General features: G+C 42.8%; 1 protein-coding gene across 1 annotated transcript; it reads right to left on the reverse strand.

The window, feature by feature from the left end:
* Positions 1-3: 3 nt before the first annotated feature.
* Positions 4-14,036, reverse strand: LOC142853093 (liver carboxylesterase 1-like). Its single transcript, XM_075978007.1, has 6 exons — positions 13,992-14,036; positions 12,357-12,437; positions 11,712-11,859; positions 3,284-3,415; positions 1,868-1,940; positions 4-373 (listed from the first exon to the last, which is right to left on the reverse strand). The coding sequence occupies exons 1-6, from the start codon at positions 14,034-14,036 to the stop codon at positions 190-192; spliced, it is 663 nt and encodes a 220-aa protein (XP_075834122.1). The 3' UTR covers positions 4-189.
* Positions 14,037-21,117: the final 7,081 nt, after the last annotated feature.

The raw sequence follows: 21,117 nt of genomic DNA on the forward strand, positions 1-21,117 counted from the left end.
AAATCAAATGTTTCTCCTTATTATATTTGTACAGTATGCTACACAACTCTCTGTCTTTTTCCATTGTGTTGATATAGCATCCCACATGTGTCTATGTCCTCAAAAATAGGATGCTTTTATTTGGAAACAACTTCTGTGGAATATCTCTTTAGCTGGCTCCAGGTTCTCAGATCTGGCTGGGCCTCCTGATCAGAGCTCAATGTGCTTCCTCTGGGTTGACCTCTCTGCTGCCTCCTTGGCTCTGAGCTCAGTCCAAAAGGCCACTTCCTTGACTTTCAGCCCATGAGCTGCCTGTGTGGGGACTCCAATCTGCAGGTACCCTTCCTTCTGGTCATATTGTGGCCAATGGGGCAGCCCTTCCCCATTGGGGTTCCTGTGAATAGAATAAAAAGAGAAAGTCACCAAATCAGCTACGCTGTCCCTATGGTGCTCAGAGATGTGCAAGAATGTCCTATGGTTTGCCAAGAAACCAATAACCTTCCACAGATAGACAGATCTCTAGCTCCTGGGACAGTTCTCTCTCTCTCTGTCTCTTTCTCTCTCCCCCACATCTCTCAAATCTTGTTATGATTTAAATCTTACATTTTCTGTAAATCCTCCTGTGTTACAGATTGATACTATCTGGGAGCTAGTGGAATAGAGGGTGGGGAATAGTTGGGAAAACCAGATCACGAAGGCTTTGAACAGTGCTGGGGTTCCATTCTTCATGTCACAGCTTCCTGATGACTAAGCATTTAACTGGTGCCCTCCTTACATTGTGGCAGTAGCATGTCAGCATGCACAGCACCAGAGTGGTAGCTGAAAAGATACATCCTGAACTGCGGAAAGAGAGACTGCATTTGACATGGACTTTTGAAACCTCAAAGATTTTGTTGAAGGAGTGACATTCTTCTTACAGCAAGACCACACCTCCAAATCCTTCTAATCTAAGCACATGGTGACTGAGCATTCAACTATATGAGCCTATGGGGGTATGTTTTTATACCCATATATTAATATGGTATTAGTTTATCCATTTATACCCAGAACCCAAGAGAAGAAACAGAGTCTGCAGGAAAAGAATGCATTTCCAAGCTTTTCATAGCCCATGTCTGTCAACAGACTTTTGGATGTTTGAAAAGGAGATTTAGGATTTAAATGCTTCTCTCTTAGATTCTGGACTTGCTTTTTGGTTTGATTTTTCCCATTCCTTCCTTTAAAATAGGAATGTGTGGTCATTGTCCTTACATCTTGGAAATTTGTTACTTTTTATTTGTGTTGTTTCTCATAGCAAAGGTTTACCTGAGCCTGGAAAGTCTTTGAACATGGATATCAAAGCAATGTTAAAAGTATTAAGTTAGGAATTTGTGGAAATGAGTTTTGTGATGGACATGAACTTCTGAGGATTGTGAGCTGGTTATAATTTAGAGCTCAATACTACCCATAAGCTCGTGGATTGAAGCCTTTATCCTCACCCGATGGTGCCATTGGGACATGACAGAAAGGTAATAAAGAGGGACTTGCTGGAGGAGGATGATCATGGGTGACTTGCCCAAGGACAGTGTTAGGATCCTGGCCTTTTGTTCCCCTTCACAAGCATCAGGAGGTAAGGTGCTATGCCCTACATATGATCCCCACACGGTGTTCTCTTCTGACACTAGAGCTCATAGGCACAAGAAACAAAGCTTGAAACCTCTCCTTCTGAGCCCAAGTTCACATTCTCACCTCATCTTGAAGTACACAAATCATCCAACTGCACAGCAGGTTAGCCCAGCTCTCACTGGACTGCTTTGGTCCCAGGGTAAGAAGGATGATCACTCAAACTCTAGAAAACTACTCCTTCCTCTTAGGTAGGATTCAGGTCTGGCAATATTGCCCCCAGCCTCACCCATTCCGAGCAAAGTTGGCCCAGAATTTCATCACCATCTTGCTGAGACTGATCTCCTCCTCTGAGGCACCATCTGTGCGGAAAAAGATAAAAAATTAACCTACTTAATTTAAGGTGTGGTTAATGAGCTGTAGTAGCAGTGCAATCTGAGCCCCTTTAATAAATGCAGTGTTGTGTACGAACACATCGGGCTGAATGTGTCCGATCGATCCTATGATCCTAATCCCTGAAGATAAATGGGGTCAGGCCTGGTTAATATTTGAAGGGGAGAAATGCACTCTTGACCTTTATCAAATACTCACTAAGCCAAAAATCTGCCTTTTAAGAAGATCTTTGTGAGTGTACCTTCTATTTAAAGTTAAGAGGAATGTTTCAGATGCCCTATGCCTTTCTCTTTCATACTGACCTGCCTGGTGTCCATCTCCATCGAAGTCCAATGGCAACAAGACTCAGTTTCCCCAGTTTTACCCCCAGAGTTGCTGCCCCTTAGGTTTGTTCTCAACCTCTTACATATATACCTCTTCATAGACTCTGAAAATATCATAACTGGGAGATGCTTTGGGACACTGGTGTGCCATGTGGGACATACCATAGGTCACACATTATATACAATTGTTGAAAAGTAAATTATTAAAGATTTTTCTAAAAGGTTCCTTAAATATCATATCTTTAAATATATTTAAATGTATGGTATATATTAGATAGCTAGACAGGTAGGAACATGATAATCCTTATTCAAATTAGAAATTTTCTAATATTTCCCTTACTCATATTCTAGTATTTATGGGAGGAAAATGAAATACTGGCATTCTTGCCCTAAAGGGCCTGTGGGTGACTATGGTGGTCTGAATAAAAGTGGTCCCCAAGGGGAATGGCACTATATGGAGGTGTGGCCTTGTGGAGGAAGTGTGTCATTGTGGGGATGGTCTTTTTACGTCTCTTTTGTTCAAACTTCCCTCAGTGAGACTGCAGGTTGACTTCCTGTTGCCTAGAAGATGTAGCACTCTCAGCTCCAGCACCACGTCTACTTGCACACCAGCCGCCATGCCTGGGTCATGATGATAATGGACTGACTGAACCTCTGTTACTGTAAGTAGGCCATTGCAATTAAATGTTTTCCTTCTACGAGTTTCTGTGGTAATGGTGTCTCTCCACAACAACTAATTCAGTGGTCTTCTATTTCTCTTATTGGTGTCTCAGCAGGATTCTGAGAATGACTGTGGTTGGGGACACATTAACACAATCCCATTGTGTGTATTAAAAAAGGAGAAAGGCTGGGGACTGTTCTATAGCTGAGCCCCATTACAGAGCATCAGAAACACCACTTTAAAAGGAGACACTTTATCAAGGCCATCAGGAAAAAATCCAAACCCAGTTCTCAGATCACCAAGGCCACAAAGAGGAAACAGACTTTACCTTTTAAAAAGGGGGCTCCCCATACAGAGAAGAGATCATCACCATGGTCTCCTTTCACTGTCTTGGGTCTCATTTCTGATACAAAGCTTGGCCCATGTTGAAACTCATACATGTAGGTAGGGGCTCCAGCATCTGGGGAGACATGGATTCATGCACAGTTCACATTTCCAGATATACACCTGGATGGTGTCAAGGTCTTAGGCCCTGCAGTTATTATCACTCTTTGGCTTCATAGGAAATGGCTTTAGGAAGTCCCAGTGATTTGTTTGGGTTTACATAGCTGGTTGATGTAGTCCTAGGATTTGAAGAAGATGCTTACTGAATGAACAGTGAATGGATCCTCACATGCAGCGACTGAATGGGATGAGTGTCAGTCATGACGCATGTGTATTGATTCCTATAAGATCTAGAACCTCATAATTGCATCTAGTCTAGCTCTGGGCTTTGAATAGATTCTCAGGTCTTCAGAGGCATAAGGAAATGAAGACACATAAATAAGATGCTGAGATAGAATGATCTGTCTCTTGTGTTTCATGAAACCACAAAACTGGAGGCTCATGTTTTATCTCCAACTTCATTAGTAGCCCAAGGATAAGGTCATTTTTTTAAGTTTTTTCAGACTATATATTCTGATGAAATTTTTCCTTCCTCCAACCCCTCCCTGTTGCTCCCCTCCAAGCCAAATGTACAGCCTCTCTTTCTGCCTCTCATTAGAAAGCAAACAATCAGACAAACAAACCAGAAACGAACAGTACAAATAAATGAGCCAGAAAAAAGAAGAGCCAAAGAAAAAGCACAAGAAACGCATACAGACACAAAGACCCTCCACGCATATAGAAATTCCATAAAAACACAAAATTGGAAACAGCAAAAATATCCAGACAAAACATTATCAGGAAAAAATATGCTCAAAAATATCATTGAGTTAGTTTTGTCTTTGTCATCTACAGCAGGCCATGGGACTGCTCTTAAGATTTGATTGTATATCCAGTGAGACTCTTTTGGAGAAACTTCAGTTTTTTTATAGGGTGGTTATGAATTAGAGACAGCTCATGGGCTAGAGAAGCGTGACTGTATCCACATCCTCTCTCAACACTGGAATCCCGTCTGACTAAGGCCTGTGTAGCCCCTGTGCTACCACAGTCTCCGTGAGTTCACATGTGCATCAAGGCTGTTGTGTCCTGCAGGCCTTGTTTCCTTGGCGTCCTCCATCCCTTCTGGCTCTTATGGTCTTTCTGCCTCCTCTGTAACAGTTTTCTCTGATCCTTGAGATGAGGAATTTGATGGAGACATCCCATTTAGGGCTGCGTGTTCCAGGGGCTCTCACTCGCTGCATATCGTCTGTTGTGCTCTCTGTATTTGCTCCCATGTACTGCAGGAGAGAGCGTCTCTGGTGATGGCTAGGGAAGGCGCTTATCTCTGAGTACAGCAGAATGTCATCAAGGGTCATTTTATTGCTACGTTCCTTTAGCAGAACAGTGGTATTTGGTTTTCCCCTAGGCCCACGGCCTTTAAGTGGAGGTAAAATTGAAGTGCCTGTGCAATCAAACTTGTGTTTCCTCCAAACTCTTTCCTCCTCTCCACTGACTCCTCTCTTACCCACAAAGAAGACCTGTTCAAGGGTCAAGATGTCACTATTTTGCTTTTAGGATCAATGGAGCCACCAATCTTTGCTCCTCGTGTATGAGCCCATAAACCTCCAGCCTGGGAGCTTCAAGACAATGGTTTAATATCAGAACAGATACCCACACATTAGATAAAGTAGGGAAATTCAAAATGTTAAAAAAAAGTATAAATTTACCTGAAAACATTTCTACTCTATTACAAGTCATATATTATATATGCACACACATATATATTTTATAATTATAAATACATATACACATATACACCTTTATAATTTGTAATTCTGTTTTATCATCCATATACTTCATAAATGTATTTGAGATAATTTTGTGTATATTACATTAAATACTATTTTGTTATCTTTTGACACAGGGTTTCTCTGGAGCTTCAGAGCCCGTCCTGGAACTAGCTCTTGTAGACCAGGCTGTTGGCCTCTGCCTCCTGAGTGCTGAGATTAAAGGCATGTGCCTTTACCACCTGGCTACATCTCATTACTTTATGCCATGAAATGTCCTTCACAAGAAGTGATGGTGACAACACATGTCTTCACAACACAGGTTGGGGACTACTTTAATTAACTCACAACGCTGTCACCATAGCTTTAGGCAATCCTGTGACTCTGCCATCCCCTTAGGAAACAGTTCTCCAAGGTCAAGTAGAACTCCCTGAAAGACAGCTAAACCTGATCTTAGTTGCGCATTCATTTTAGAAAGGGGACCCAGGCTGCAAATATGCAGAGGACTTTTTGAATGAGAACATATTTTAGACAGCATATAGCATGAGGTACTTTTGTAACTTTTTGTTTGAAACAAATACTTTTGTCTTTATTTTTATAAGTTCTCCAAAAAATTATGCAACATTTTTTCATATTCACTTCCTATTCTGAGTCCTCCTAGACCCACCCTTCCTATCCACCCAATGTCCGCATTTTTATAAACCAGTCAAATCCAATTTGTGATTCCCAAATGTTCTTAGCTGTGTGGCTGTCCACTGAAGCATGGTTGACTACCAGTGTGCTGAAGGAAATGAATGGCTAGCCTGGAGCCCTGCATTTAGGAAAGGAGTCTTTAAAATGAAGGGAGAAATAGCAGTTTTCCATGCTGAGAGAAGCTATGGGCCTTGCCACTTCTGGTCCTGCCTTACAGTAATGGCTAAAAAGAGGTCTTTAAATCGAAACTAGGAAAGCATGCCGAACATAAGACGTGACAGTCAGTATGCGGCACATGCTAGGACTGTGGTGAAGATATGGGCACAGGTTTATCCTGTGTGGTGCAAGGAGTCAACAGAAAGTTGTGCTAATAATTATAGCTGAGATTACTCCTCAACTAGAGTTAAAATAAACTGTCATCCAATGATATAATTTTTTACATAAAAGGCATAAAATGTGTGTTCATGAAGGGGTAGATTCATAAAGTAACAATGTTATCAGAAGAGACAGGGACCAAGTAGGATCACATGGCCATAAAACCTTACATGTTATCAAAGTTACACTTTTACCAGCTTACTGTGTGCTATTAGAATTAGACTAGGGGTCAGTGAGATGACTCACAGCTGGATTCCTGAGTCTAATTCCTAGGGTTTCTACGATGGAACAAGAGAACTAAGAGTGGTCTGACCTTCACATTGACGTGGTGGCATGGGTACGTGGTAATGTACAGAAAGAAAGAAATTATCTGTAAAAGTACAATGGTAGATGTAGAATTTATAGTAGACACAAAACAGAAGTCTTCAGTAGAGCCATAGCCCCAAAATAGAAAAAGAAAAAAAAAACCAAAGGCACACTCCTTCAGAACAGCAGAATTGTAAAACAACCATAATGGAACCACCAAAGAGCACTAGTGAGTCTTTAAGGACCAAAATTATATTTAATATAAATTCCGAGCTAAAGGAGAAGGATTGAATGGATTTTTAAACATGCCTTACCAACAGGTTACCTTAAATGAAATGAGGGTTGGAGAGAAAGAATAAAAATGGATACAATTTGAAAGGAAAACTAAATAAGAGGAATGGATGCAATGGTTGTATTAGAACACACAGTCTGAGATAAAAAAAAAAAATGAGCTGGACCTGGTAGCTCATAACCATACTCACAGAACTCTGGGAGCTGAGACAGGAGAATTGCTGTGAATCTGAGACCTGTCAGAGATATACAGTCATTTCTAGTCCATTCTGTGCTACAGTGTGAGACCTTATCTCAGAAGAAACAGATAAAGACATCATGTTGATGACAGTGTCAAATCACCCATAGAACCTAGCAATGGCAAATACAGACCCAACATCTGGGATCCTAAATATATACAAAAAATAAATAGTGGAGGCTATGAAGGGAGAGACAGGATGCAAAGAATGCCACAACATTAAGGGGTCTGCAATACACATATTTACAATAATGGACAGATCATTCAGGAAGAAAACTCATAAGCAACATTGGACTTGCTAACATATTGTGACAAAGAGATTAAGCAGAAATATACAGACATGGGCAGGCTAAGGGTCTTTCAACTTGACACAAACTATAGTCACTTCGGCTGGCAATAAAGAATTGAACAAGCTATTGAAAGCAAACAGTACCCCACTATGGTCTCTGCTTCGGTTTCTGCCTCAGGTTTCTACTTGAGTTTCTGCCCTGATTTCTTTGAATAATGAACTATGAGTCAACTGGTGGCGGCGTGTGCCTTTAATCCCAGCAATGAAGAGGCAGAGTCAGGTGGACCTCCATGACTTTGAGGCCACCCTGTTCTACAGAGGGAGTTCCAGGACAGGCACCAAAGCTACAGGGAAACCATGTTTCTAAAACCAAAAAAAAAAAAAAAAAAAAAAGACTATGATGTGGAAATGTAAGATGAAATCACCTCCCAAGGGCTTTTGGTCATGGTATTAGAATCACAATAATAGAGGCAAACTATGACAAGAATATCCTATCCAATGCAGACAGAATGCAATTCTTCCAAAACACTCACAGAACATTCTTTAGCATAGACTGCCTGTGTCGCACAAAAAAAGAACAACAAAATCATTTAATTTGAGAAGACTGAAATTGTACCAAGTACCTAATCTTACACACTAAAAATAAATTAAAAAATCAACTACAAGAATAATTGTGAAAATTTCAAATTAAAGGAATAAGAAAATTGCTCCTTAGCACAGATATCCCAAAGAAGAAATTAAATCGATGATCCATTGGAACAAATGGGAATAAAGTGCCTTTCCCTCTATGGTTCGGGAATACAGTATAAGAAGTGACAGAAAGAACTCAAGAGCCCGGATACAGGGAGAATGGCTGTGAAATCCTGTCTTCTGGGCATGACACAACCATTGTAATTGTGAACTCACAGTTACACAGCAGCTGCACTTGCCTGCCCTAGCACTCCAGAGGATACCTGATCCTGGAAGGAAAGAGTTTCATGAGGCCTTTACTCCTCCCTGGTGGACCACTGACTACTGATGGATTCCTGACGAGAGGGAGCCATTACCATCTGAAGTTTATCCTCAGGTGAGTCCACCAGGCTCCACTGGGTAGTTCCATACCCATGCTCACACAGGTGACTCCGGTTAAACTCAGTGGCTCACAAAGCAAAACAGAAAAGAAATGGATTTAGCTAAGGTGGGGAATGGTAGGAGTCAGAAGGAGATAAAAGGGCAGGGAGTGAGAGAGATCAGAATACATTATATACATGTATGAAAAGTGGACAATTTAATTAGGAAAACAGTGCAGCCTGCCAACACTTTTGTGTTAAAGTGAGGGCAACTATAAGGGAAGCTTATAGCAATAAACACCTTCATTAAGAGAGTAAAAGTTTCAAACAACCTAAGATTAAATACCAAAGTTCTCAGAAAACTTAAAGAAGAAAAGAAATCGTAAAGATAAAGTCAGAAGTTTGAGAATTTAAAAAATAAGAAAGGTTAACAAAACTGAGGTTTTTTCCCTCAGAAAAAAAGAAAGTAAAAACACCCTAAATTGAGCCTTCTAGTACAAAAGAATTTTTATCAATTTAAGTCAATTTAAAGACTCACAACCAGAAACTAAAGAAGAAACACTATAACAGACACCACAGCTATAGAGCCTGTCATAAGAAAGTACCGTGAACAAGTATATGCACAAGAATAGGAGAGCCGAGAAGGAACAGAGGCAGTTAAGGGGACCCAGTATTCCCTGGACCACTGCAAAAGTGACAAATAGTTAAATCTTTAAGATTGCTGCCCCTGCTGAGGGCACATTCTGTTTAGCTCCTTTGTATGCACTCTTTCTGATGTTAATTTTCAAATTGCAAAGATGGGGATTGGTGGGACCATTTTACCCCATCCTTAGCAGTTGTTGGATGCTTAATGCTCTCTTAATGCTCTGGCTTCCCTGACCTGAAGGATTGTCAGTCAGCCAGCTGGACTCCTGTGTACCAGTAACAGACATCTGGAACACTCCACAGATGCCTTGAGAAACCTACACAATGATGGCAGTGGAAATATAAACCTAAATTTAATCCAGGTGGTACTACCACTGAATGCTGAAAACTAGCTCGTACCTTAAAGAAAATGAACACACAAATAAAAACAAGGATCATGGATCCTGATCATGGAGTGAAAGGATCGGTTTAAAAATATCCATTGTACTCAGAGTGATCTATTGATTTGATTAAATATGTCCTCAAATTCCAATACCATTTGTCCTTATAGAAAGAAAAATTACCTAAAAAAGTTTGTCACCAAGATGATCGTCAGCACTCAGAACAAAGCTGGAGCTATGACACGACCTGACTTTACTCTGTTCTGTATCCACAGTTACTAAACGGTGTGGCAGCTAGTGTGGTAGTTGCTTTACCCGTGTGCATACATTGAACAATGGGATATAACAAAGACCCGAACACAGGCAGGTACTGGCTGCTGTTTTACAAAGGAATCAAGAATATAAAATAAGATAAAGCAGTCTCTTCAGTCAATTTGTTGAGAAAATCAGATTTCTACATTCTTGAGACTAAAATGGAGAGAAGACAAATATAAGTTCAAAAGCCCCCAAATCATAAGTAGATATCATGAAGGAAAACCAATAATTCTGACCACAGAAAACAGTTGCTTAGACAGAACACCAACACCATGAATAGTAAATCAAACAATTCTTCACAGAAAGAAACCAATGGCAGGATGCAAAGGGAACCGTTGGAAGAGAAAGCTCTTTCTGATCCTACTATGTGACATGTGTCTATTCAAAGACCATATGAACTAAATAGCACTGCAATGGAGTGCCCTTTAACGTTAAGAAGGAAACTGTTACTTTTACAGTGTGGGGTGAGTCAGGGAGCATCATGCCATGTTAAATAGCTGAACATAGAAAGATAAATTATGTGTGTTGCTGCTCATTGGAGAATCTAGATTTACTAGTAAACATACTGAAGAAACTTGCCGTAAAGAGGTTGGAGTTCAATGAATGAGGAAGATGAAGAAAAAAAGAAGATTAAAAATATCATTCAGGAAGGAATTCTTTATCTTATTAATTTCCCAACCCACAGCGTCATATACATGAACAATAAAATCATAAATTTAAAAATAGCTGAGAGAAAATTTCAAGTCTTCTCACTGTAGAAAATGTTAAGTATTTGAAGAAATGTGCATTTTAATCAGCTGATATATTTATTAGGCATGGCATAATCAAGCAGAAAATGTGTGCACCATAGTTGGCAGGTGAAATTTATCAATTTGCAATTTAAGAAATGAAAGAAAGTTTCTCTCTTTCAAAATATGTCATTGTGTTCTATTCTCCATTCTTTCTTCATGCCTACAGTTTCTCACAGGTAACTGAAACTTCAGAAAGGAATGCTGGGAAATCATCTTAGCCTCCCAAAAGGAACAGTTTTGGCAGATGTAATTGGTACCTTTGATAGTTGGTCCCAGCAACTTAGTTACATTAAGAAACACTTAGAAAACTTGCAAATCACACTTGTGTATTTGTGGGAGTGTTAGACAATTAGGTCACTATGGCTAATGTTGTTATCTAGTGTTGCATTCAATCTCTAACACACTATTGGCTGGGAAGGCATGGCCTGTTGGTAGGAAGTAGGTCACTGGGGCCATACTCAACAATGACACGAGACTATGCCTGTTGCTGTTCCACACAGCTTCAATACTCACATGCCCCCATGATGCGAGCTGATCCAACTCTCCCAACATCACAGGCTAAACAATGTGGGGCTCCAAACTTTAGTAAAGCCTCCTCCCCTTGAGTTTGATATGCCATATTTTTCTGTTATGTAGTGAGGAGTAACAATTATACCTTCTTACTAATTGCCTATATATGGGCAGGCCAACCTGATATGCTCATAAAACATCAACAAGACTTGCCTGAACCATTTTCTGGCCACTAGAAACAATTGTGCTCATATTTGCAGCAGATAAAGGCATGATAGACCTCACAATCCCTGTGAGAGAGCGCTTACCCAATGAGTGGTGGATACATACGGCTCTATAGCTGCTGGGAGAGAAAAGTCTTAAGAAAAACACTAAGATGTGTGTATCTAAGGTGGTCACATGCTAGGCAGCTCACTAGGTTGGCTCCTATCCCTTCTAAGTATCACCTCACCTCTCTACAGTGTTCTGTGGGACTATCTTCTAGACGAAACTGCCTGTGACCAACTTTCTCATAGGCTCCTACTGGCAGAAGTAAAACTAAAGATTGCAGGACATAGGGAACCTGCTTTTGAGGCCTGGTACTCAGCAGATTTCATATCTGACTCTTTCAAGAGGTGGGTGAGTTGGAGGCCTAGGTGGTGAGCCTGTATCCTTCTCCCAAGCAACACGTGAGACGGAGACTCACCTCTGTGGCCACAGGACACAATCACAGATGGGGCACCAAATAACACATCTCCCATTAAGTCCTGGAGAAGGTCTTTCTTTCTGATTGGGTTGTCTGTCCCTGATATATACTTCTCAATGACAGCTGGAATCAGACTCTCAGAAATGTTCTAAAAGGAACAGAAAGATCAGAAAAGGGAATGAAAAAAAAAAAACTTGGCTCATGAGATTTGCTGGTCAGTAACCTTTTCTTTATCAGAGCTGAGACCATTCAGGAACCTACAAATTGTAGGGGCCTATGTGTCAGAAGGGCAAAGCACTCTAAGTTTGTAAATATTGTTGTGCCAACCTCTCTGCTTTGCCTCCCAAAAATTACCTACAGAAGTCTTGGGTCTCTAAGCCCTAGATAACTGGGTTTTGCTGAATATAGCTTCTATGTTTTGCCAGCTTTCCAAAGGAATCTTTTACTCAACAATATATCCTGGAAATAGTGGAATTTTTAAGCAACAAGCAACACATGAGTTTTTTGAATTATACTAAAGTATGCAAACTAGAAAACGCGGGCTGAAACACAGATATGAGTACTTTTAGCCACGGAGTTAGTGTGTGTTTGGACGCAAGCACCCCCACTTCTTTGCTTCTCAGCTGAGTCCCACAGTTCACTTACAAGGATCGGGTAAGACTGCCAAAGAAGAGAAGCGATCCTCTTCTCGTCCATTTCATCTTCGGAAAGTGGAAAGCCTATCAACTGTTAAACACAATGATTAACATTTCTGAATGGTGTGGAATTAACAGGAAGAAACAAATGGGTTGAGTAACCAAACCAATACAGAAGGAAGTTCCTTTAACAGGCCTTATTAGGTGTAGAATTTCATGTTTGAAGAAATAACCTATGAAAAATTGAGATCATATCTAGAAATATATGCAGTACAAGAGAATACACATACCAGATATATTGCATATATTAGATATTATAGATAGAAATCTATAGTATATATAGTTTACATAATACAAACACACACTAATTCTTCAGAGAATGAGTGGTATTTAGGTTAGGACAGTGTTAGAAATACAGGGAGGATACAAGCCCTGACCTACATCTCCGGTGTCTATAGAAGCCAGAGTCCAGTCTACCATATGGCTGAATTTCATTGATGACCTGTGCACTCCTTTTGCAGGTAGACCTGCAGAAGGTTCTGTGTGTCTATCCCTGTGCAAATGTCTGTACTGAGAAACTTGACTCTATTCCAGTACGGCCTCCAGCAGCTGAAGGTCATCCCAGGGCCCTAGAATGACAGTCGTCTCTCTTCAGTGCCCACCTGGTCAAGCTCAGAAAACTCAACTGAAGTTACTCTACCTCTTGTCTGAACTTAGTAATGGACCCAGCGGCCCCTGAGCCCTGTCTTGTGATCACCCTTCCTTTATCTGAGCTGTAAGATACACTTTCCTCAACATTATTTTCCCAAGTACTTGAGGGAAAATTTTCTTGCAACACTTTAACCTTTTGCAAATGTGAACATTTGAGGCGATAACCCCCGATTACAATTTGGTCACCATGTAGAGTGAAGAACTCACTTTGGTGAGGTCCAAACTTCAGCTCACATCTTTGTGCCCTATCATGAGAAGATGCAAACTTGTTCCTGGGATGAGAGGATGAATTAAATTCAGCCACTGGAGACACTGACTCATTACTTAATCACAGCATCTCAGGGCTCCCTCAGCCTTGAAATCTCTATACATCCCAAATCTGAACTCACTGCAAAAGCTATGAAATTAGATACATCATACTGGTTTAGTCAGTGTCAGAGTTTTTCTCTGACAGAGGAAAGACATTCGTCCTTCTTACCTTCCAGAAGCAACTTTAATTCAGTCTGAAGTGATTTTTATGGATCTCAACAATGAAGTACCGAGAGTAGCCATGGAAAATTTACACAACCCATTGGTTCAGGTCCAATGTGGAAGCTGCAGTGCCAAATCGGATTCTTCCAAACTCTAACTCCTTCTGCTCCCTAGATGCCCCTTATCACTCCATCTGCACCACTGTCCTATCCACAGACCCTCCCATCCTGGGAATTTCAGACTCCTTAAGGAAGAACAGCATCTACAGAAAGGGATTTCCAGGGATGTAGTTCCCAGAGGGCAGTTGGGCCATGCTGGAGAATCTTCCCATGGAAGTATGACATTGGTGACAGTTTCTCCGGTCTGGTTGGAGACTGTGACCAGAGAGAGCACATAGGACAAAGAGGTGGGGTGTGTGGACTGAAGCTCTATGTGTATCACTAAGAGTCCTATATGTTCTCACCATAGGTGTCGTCCAGCCAAAGTCTTTCTTGGTGATGCCCACCATGTAGGGCAGTGTTGAAGTTCTTCTCGGCCAGGATCTCTTCTGGTGCCTTTGGCAGCACCACTCCATCAATCACAGTGGGAAGCAAAAAGTAACTCTAGGGAGGAGAACAATGCAACGTCCGTGATTACCCTTCCCCAGCTACCATCAGACTCCACTTTCTGCCCATCTCAGTGCTTAGCCAGCACACGGACTCATGTGGCTGTGCCACAGGAAGTCGGGGTCCTAAATGGGGCAACATCTATGAGTTGTTAAAAACAGAACTGTGCCAGGGAGCCAGAAAGAATACTGGCAGGGAATGGGTATTGTGGGAATTGGTCTTGAGCAAAGTATATATATGTATAAATGTGTAACAGATCATATACAATTTTATGTATGTATATAAAATTGTACGTAATTTGAAATTATAAATCTATTATAATTTATAAATTTTATACAATTGCATGTGTGTGGTTTTAGTGGACCCATTTGAACACTTTGACCCCAGTTGTTGACACTTTTAGGGGAGATTTAAACCTGAAGGGCACTTGCCTTTCTCAAATGAGGGGACATAAAAATGGGCCTCTTGCCGGGTGATGGTGGCCCATGCCTTTAATCCCAGAGTCAGGCAGGTCTCTAAGAGTTCTAGACCAACATGGTCTACAGAGAGAGAGTTCCAGGACAGCCAGGAATACACAAATAGAAACCCTGTCTAGAACTAGCCCCCCCCCCGACACACAAAAAGACAGAAAAGAAAAAAGAATGGGCCCCTTTCTCGCCTCCAAATCAGGCAGGAACTCTCAGGGTTGGTCCTGCTATATGAGGTATTCTGATATGACCTGGTGTTTCCAGCTCTCGCCTATCTTTTTCCTGCGGTTGTAGAGGGCAAAAACATGGGTGGGACTGGATAAGGTATCACAGTATATACACAGTATATATACAGCCACAGATGACACACTGACTGTGTACAATGGCCATGGATGGTGCACTAACTGTGTACAATGACCACTGATGGTGCACTGACTGTGTACAATGACCACTGATGGTGCACTGACTGTATACAATGACCACTGATGGTGCACTGACTGTGTACAATGACCACGCATGGTGCACTGACTGTGTACAATGACCACGCATGGTGCACCGACTGTGTACAATGACCACGGATGGTGCACTGACTGTGTACAATGACCACGGATGGTGCACTGACTGTGTACAATGACCACTGATGGTGCACTGACTGTGTACAATGACCACTGATGGTGCACTGACTGTATACAATGACCACTGATGGTGCACTAACTCTGTACAATGACCACTGATGGTGCACTGACTGTGTACAATGACCACGGATGGTGCACTGACTGTGTACAATGACCACGGATGGTGCACTGACTGTATACAATAACCACGGATGGTGCACTGACTGTGTACAATGACCACGGATGGTGCACTGACTGTATACAATGACCACTGATGGTGCACTAACTGTGTACAATGACCACGGATGGTGCACTGACTGTGTACAATGACCACGGATGGTGCACTGACTGTATACAATGACCACGGATGGTGCACTAACTCTGTACAATGACCACTGATGATGCACTAACTCTGTACAATGACCACTAATGATGCACTGACTGTGTACAATGACCACGGATGGTGCACTGACTCTGTACAATGACCACGGATGGTGCACTAACTCTGTACAATGACCACTAATGATGCACTGACTGTGTACAATGACCACTGATGGTGCACTGACTGTATACAATGACCACTGATGGTGCACTGACTGTGTACAATGACCACGGATGGTGCACTGACTGTATACAATGACCACTGATGGTGCACTAACTGTATACAATGACCACTGATGGTGCACTAACTCTGTACAATGACCACGGATGGTGCACTGACTGTGTACAATGACCACTGATGGTGCACTGACTGTGTACAATGACCACTGATGGTGCACTGACTGTATACAATGACCACTGATGGTGCACTAACTGTATACAATGACCACTGATGGTGCACTAACTCTGTACAATGACCACTGATGATGCACTGACTGTGTACAATGACCACTGATGGTGCACTGACTGTATACAATGACCACTGATGGTGCACTGACTCTGTACAATGACCACGCATGGTGCACTGACTGTATACAATGACCACGGATGGTGCACACACTGTATACAATGACCACTGATGGTGCACTGACTGTGTACAATGACCACGCATGGTGCACTAACTGTGTACAATGACCACTGATGGTGCACTGACTGTGTACAATGACCACTGATGGTGCACTGACTGTGTACAATGACCACTGATGGTGCACTAACTTTGTACAATGGCCACTGATGGTGCACTGACTGTGTACAATGACCATGGATGGTGCACTAACTCTGTACAATGACCACTGATGGTGCACTAACTGTATACAATGACCACTGATGGTGCACTAACTCTGTACAATGACCACTGATGCTGCACTAACTCTGTACAATGACCACTGATGGTGCACTAACTGTATACAATGACCACTGATGGTGCACTGACTGTGTACAATGACCACTGATGGTGCACTGACTCTGTACAATGACCACTGATGGTGGTCTGACTGTGTACAATGACCACTGATGGTGCACTGACTGTGTACAATGACCACTGATGATGCACTAACTCTGTACAATGACCACTGATGATGCACTGACTGTGTACAATGACCACGCATGGTGCACTAACTCTGTACAATGACCACTGATGCTGCACTAACTCTGTACAATGGCCACTGATGGTGCACTGACTGTGTACAATGACCACTGATGGTGCACTAACTCTGTACAATGACCACGGATGGTGCACTGACTGTATACAATGACAACTGATGGTGCACTAACTGTATACAATGACCACGGATGGTGCACTGACTGTGTACAATGACCACGCATGGTGCAATAACTCTGTACAATGACCACTGATGGTGCACTAACTGTATACAATGACCACTGATGGTGCACTGACTGTGTACAATGACCACTGATGGTGCACTGACTGTGTACAATGGCCACTGATGGTGCACTGACTGTGTACAATGACCACTGATGGTGCACTAACTGTGTACAATGACCACTGATGGTGCATTGACTGTGTACAATGACCACTGATGCGGCACTAACTCTGTACAATGGCCACGGATGGTGCACTAACTCTGTACAATGACCACTGATGGTGCACTAACTCTGTACAATGGCCACGGATGGTGCAAACTCTGTACAATGACCACTGATGGTGCACTGACTGTGTACAATGACCACTGATGGTGCACTAACTGTGTACAATGACCACTGATGGTGCACTGACTGTGTACAATGACCACTGATGGTGCACTAACTGTGTACAATGACCACTGATGGTGCATTGACTGTGTACAATGACCACTGATGCGGCACTAACTCTGTACAATGGCCACGGATGGTGCACTAACTCTGTACAATGACCACTGATGGTGCACTAACTCTGTACAATGACCACTGATGGCACTGACTCTGTACAATGACCACGCATGGTGCACTGACTGTATACAATGACCACTGATGGTGCACTGACTGTGTACAATGACCACTGATGGTGCACTAACTCTGTACAATGACCACTGATGGTGCACTAACTGTGTACAATGACCACTGATGGTGCACTGACTGTGTACAATGACCACTGATGGTGCACTGACTGTGTACAATGACCACTGATGGTGCACTAACTTTGTACAATGACCACTGATGGTGCACTGACTGTGTACAATGACCATGGATGGTGCACTAACTCTGTACAATGGCCACTGATGGTGCCCTGACTGTGTACAATGACCACTGATGCTGCACTAACTCTGTACAATGACCACTGATGGTGCACTAACTGTATACAATGACCACTGATGGTGCACTGACTGTGTACAATGACCACTGATGGTGCACTGACTCTGTACAATGACCACTGATGGTGGACTGACTGTGTACAATGACCACTGATGGTGCACTGACTGTGTACAATGACCACTGATGATGCACTAACTCTGTACAATGACCACTGATGATGCACTGACTGTGTACAATGACCACTGATGGTGCACTGACTGTGTACAATGACCACTGATGATGCACTAACTCTGTACAATGACCACTGATGGTGCACTGACTGTATACAATGACCACTGATGATGCACTAACTCTGTACAATGACCACGGATGGTGCACTGACTGTGTACAATGACCACTGATGGTGCACTAACTCTGGACAATGGCCACTGATGGTGCACTAACTCTGTACAATGACCACGGATCGTGCACTGACTGTGTACAATGACCACTGATGGTGCACTGACTGTGTACAATGACCATGGATGGTGCACTAACTCTGTACAATGACCACTGATGGTGCACTAACTCTGTACAATGACCACTGATGGTGCACTGACTCTGTACAATGACCACTGATGGTGCACTGACTGTGTACAATGACCATGGATGATGCACTAACTCTGTACAATGGCCACGGATGATGCACTGACTGTATACAATGACCACTGATGGTGCACTGACTGTGTACAATGACCACCGATGGTGCACTGACTGTGTACAATGACCACGGATGGTGCACTGACTGTGTACTATGATCACTGATGGTGCACTGACTGTGTACAATGACCACTGATGGTGCACTGACTGTGTACAATGACCACGGATGGTGCACTAACTGTATACAATGACCACTGAGGTGCACTAACTCCGTACAATGACCACTGATGGTGCACTGACTGTATACAATGACCACGGATGGTGCACTGACTGTATACAATGACCACGGATGGTGCACTGACTGTGTACAATGACCACTGATGGTGCACTAACTCTGTACAATGGCCACGGATGATGCACTGACTGTATACAATGACCATGGATGGTGCACTGACTGTATACAATGACCACTGATGATGCACTAACTCTGTACAATGACCACTGATGATGCACTGACTGTGTACAATGACCACTGATGGTGCACTAACTCTGGACAATGGCCACTGATGGTGCACTGACTGTGTACAATGACCACTGATGGTGCACTGACTGTATACAATGACCACTGATGATGCACTAACTCTGTACAATGACCACTACTGATGCACTGACTGTGTACAATGACCACTGATGGTGCACTAACTCTGGACAATGGCCACTGATGGTGCACTGACTGTGTACAATGACCATGGATGGTGCACTGACTGTGTACAATGACCACTGATGGTGGACTGACTGTGTACAATGACCACTGATGGTGCACTGACTGTGTACAATGACCACTGATGATGCACTAACTCTGTACAATGACCACTGATGATGCACTGACTGTGTACAATGACCACTGATGGTGCACTGACTGTGTACAATGACCACTGATGATGCACTAACTCTGTACAATGACCACTGATGATGCACTGACTGTGTACAATGACCACTGATGGTGCACTGACTGTGTACAATGACCACGGATGATGCACTGACTGTATACAATGACCACTGATGGTGCACTGACTGTGTACAATGACCACCGATGGTGCACTGACTCTGTACAATGACCACGGATGGTGCACTGACTGTGTACTATGATCACTGATGGTGCACTAACTGTATACAATGACCACTGATGGTGCACTAACTTTGTACAATGACCACTGATGGTGCACTGACTGTATACAATGACCACGGATGGTGCACTGACTGTGTACAATGACCACGGATGGTGCACTGACTGTGTACAATGACCACAGATGGTGCACTGACTGTGTACAATGACCACTGATGGTGCACTGACTGTGTACAATGACCACTGATGATGCACTGACTGTGTACAATGACCACTGATGGTGCACTAACTCTGTACAATGACCCACTGATGGTGCACTAACTCTGTACAATGGCCACTGATGGTGCACTGACTGTGTACAATGACCATTGATGGTGCACTAACTCTGTACAATGGCCACGGATGATGCACTGACTGTATACAATGACCATGGATGGTGCACTGACTGTATACAATGACCACTGATGGTGCACTAACTCTGTACAATGACCACTGATGATGCACTGACTGTGTACAATGACCACTGATGGTGCACTGACTGTGTACAATGACCACTGATGGTGCACTGACTGTGTACAATGACCACAGATGGTGCACTAACTCTGTACAATGGCCACTGATGGTGCACTGACTGTGTACAATGACCACTGATGGTGCACTAACTCTGTACAATGGCCACTGATGATGCACTGACTGTGTACAATGACCACTGATGGTGCACTGACTGTTTACAATGACCACGGATGGTGCACTGACTGTGTACAATGACCACTGATGGTGCACTGACTGTATACAATGACCACGGATGGTGCACTGACTGTATACAATGACCACAGATGGTGCACTGACTGTGTACAATGACCACGCATGGTGCACTGACTGTATACAATGACCACGGATGGTGCACTGACTGTGTACAATGGCCACTGATGGTGCACTGACTGTATACAATGACCACGGATGGTGCACTAACTGTGTGCATAGTTTTAAGTCTGAGGGTCTTGGTGGTGAGAGGAGCATGGAGCTCACAGAACACTAGAGAGGGATTGTTATGGAACAGGAAATCTTCTTTTAAAAAAAGAGGAAGAGAAAGAGGAAAAGGAGGTGAAGGGGGAGAGGAGGAAGAATCAGAAGCAAAAGTGAATGAGGCATGATGACACACACCAGTAATCCTAAATATTCTGGAGGCTCAATCAGGGTGATTATAAATTTAAGGCAGATGTTGGCTGCTGAGCAAGACCATGCCCAAACAAAAGCCAAACTCATTCTAGAGAATGGCTTTCACTGAGAATGCAGAGGCTAGCCTGAATGAGGACGCAGAGGCTAGACTGAATGAGGACGCAGAGGCTAGCCTGAATGAGGACGCAGAGGCTAGCCTGAATGAGGACGCAGAGGCTAGCCTGAATGAGGACGCAGAGGCTAGCCTGAATGAGGACGCAGAGGCTAG

The sequence above is a fragment of the Microtus pennsylvanicus genome, chromosome 6 (assembly GCF_037038515.1).
Source record: "Microtus pennsylvanicus isolate mMicPen1 chromosome 6, mMicPen1.hap1, whole genome shotgun sequence".
NCBI lineage: Eukaryota > Metazoa > Chordata > Mammalia > Rodentia > Cricetidae > Microtus > Microtus pennsylvanicus.

Bases quoted from the DNA above. Each gene is read 5' to 3' on its own strand.
- LOC142853093 (XM_075978007.1), bottom strand. From the start codon at position 14,036: ATGGTGGGCATCACCAAGAAAGACTTTGGCTGGACGACACCTATG. The intron at 12,438-13,991 runs GTGAGAACATAT...TGTGTTTAACAG, and splicing joins TTGGCTGGACGACACCTATG to TTGATAGGCTTTCCACTTTC. The intron at 11,860-12,356 runs GTAAGTGAACTG...TGTTCCTTTTAG, and splicing joins GGCAGTCTTACCCGATCCTT to AACATTTCTGAGAGTCTGAT.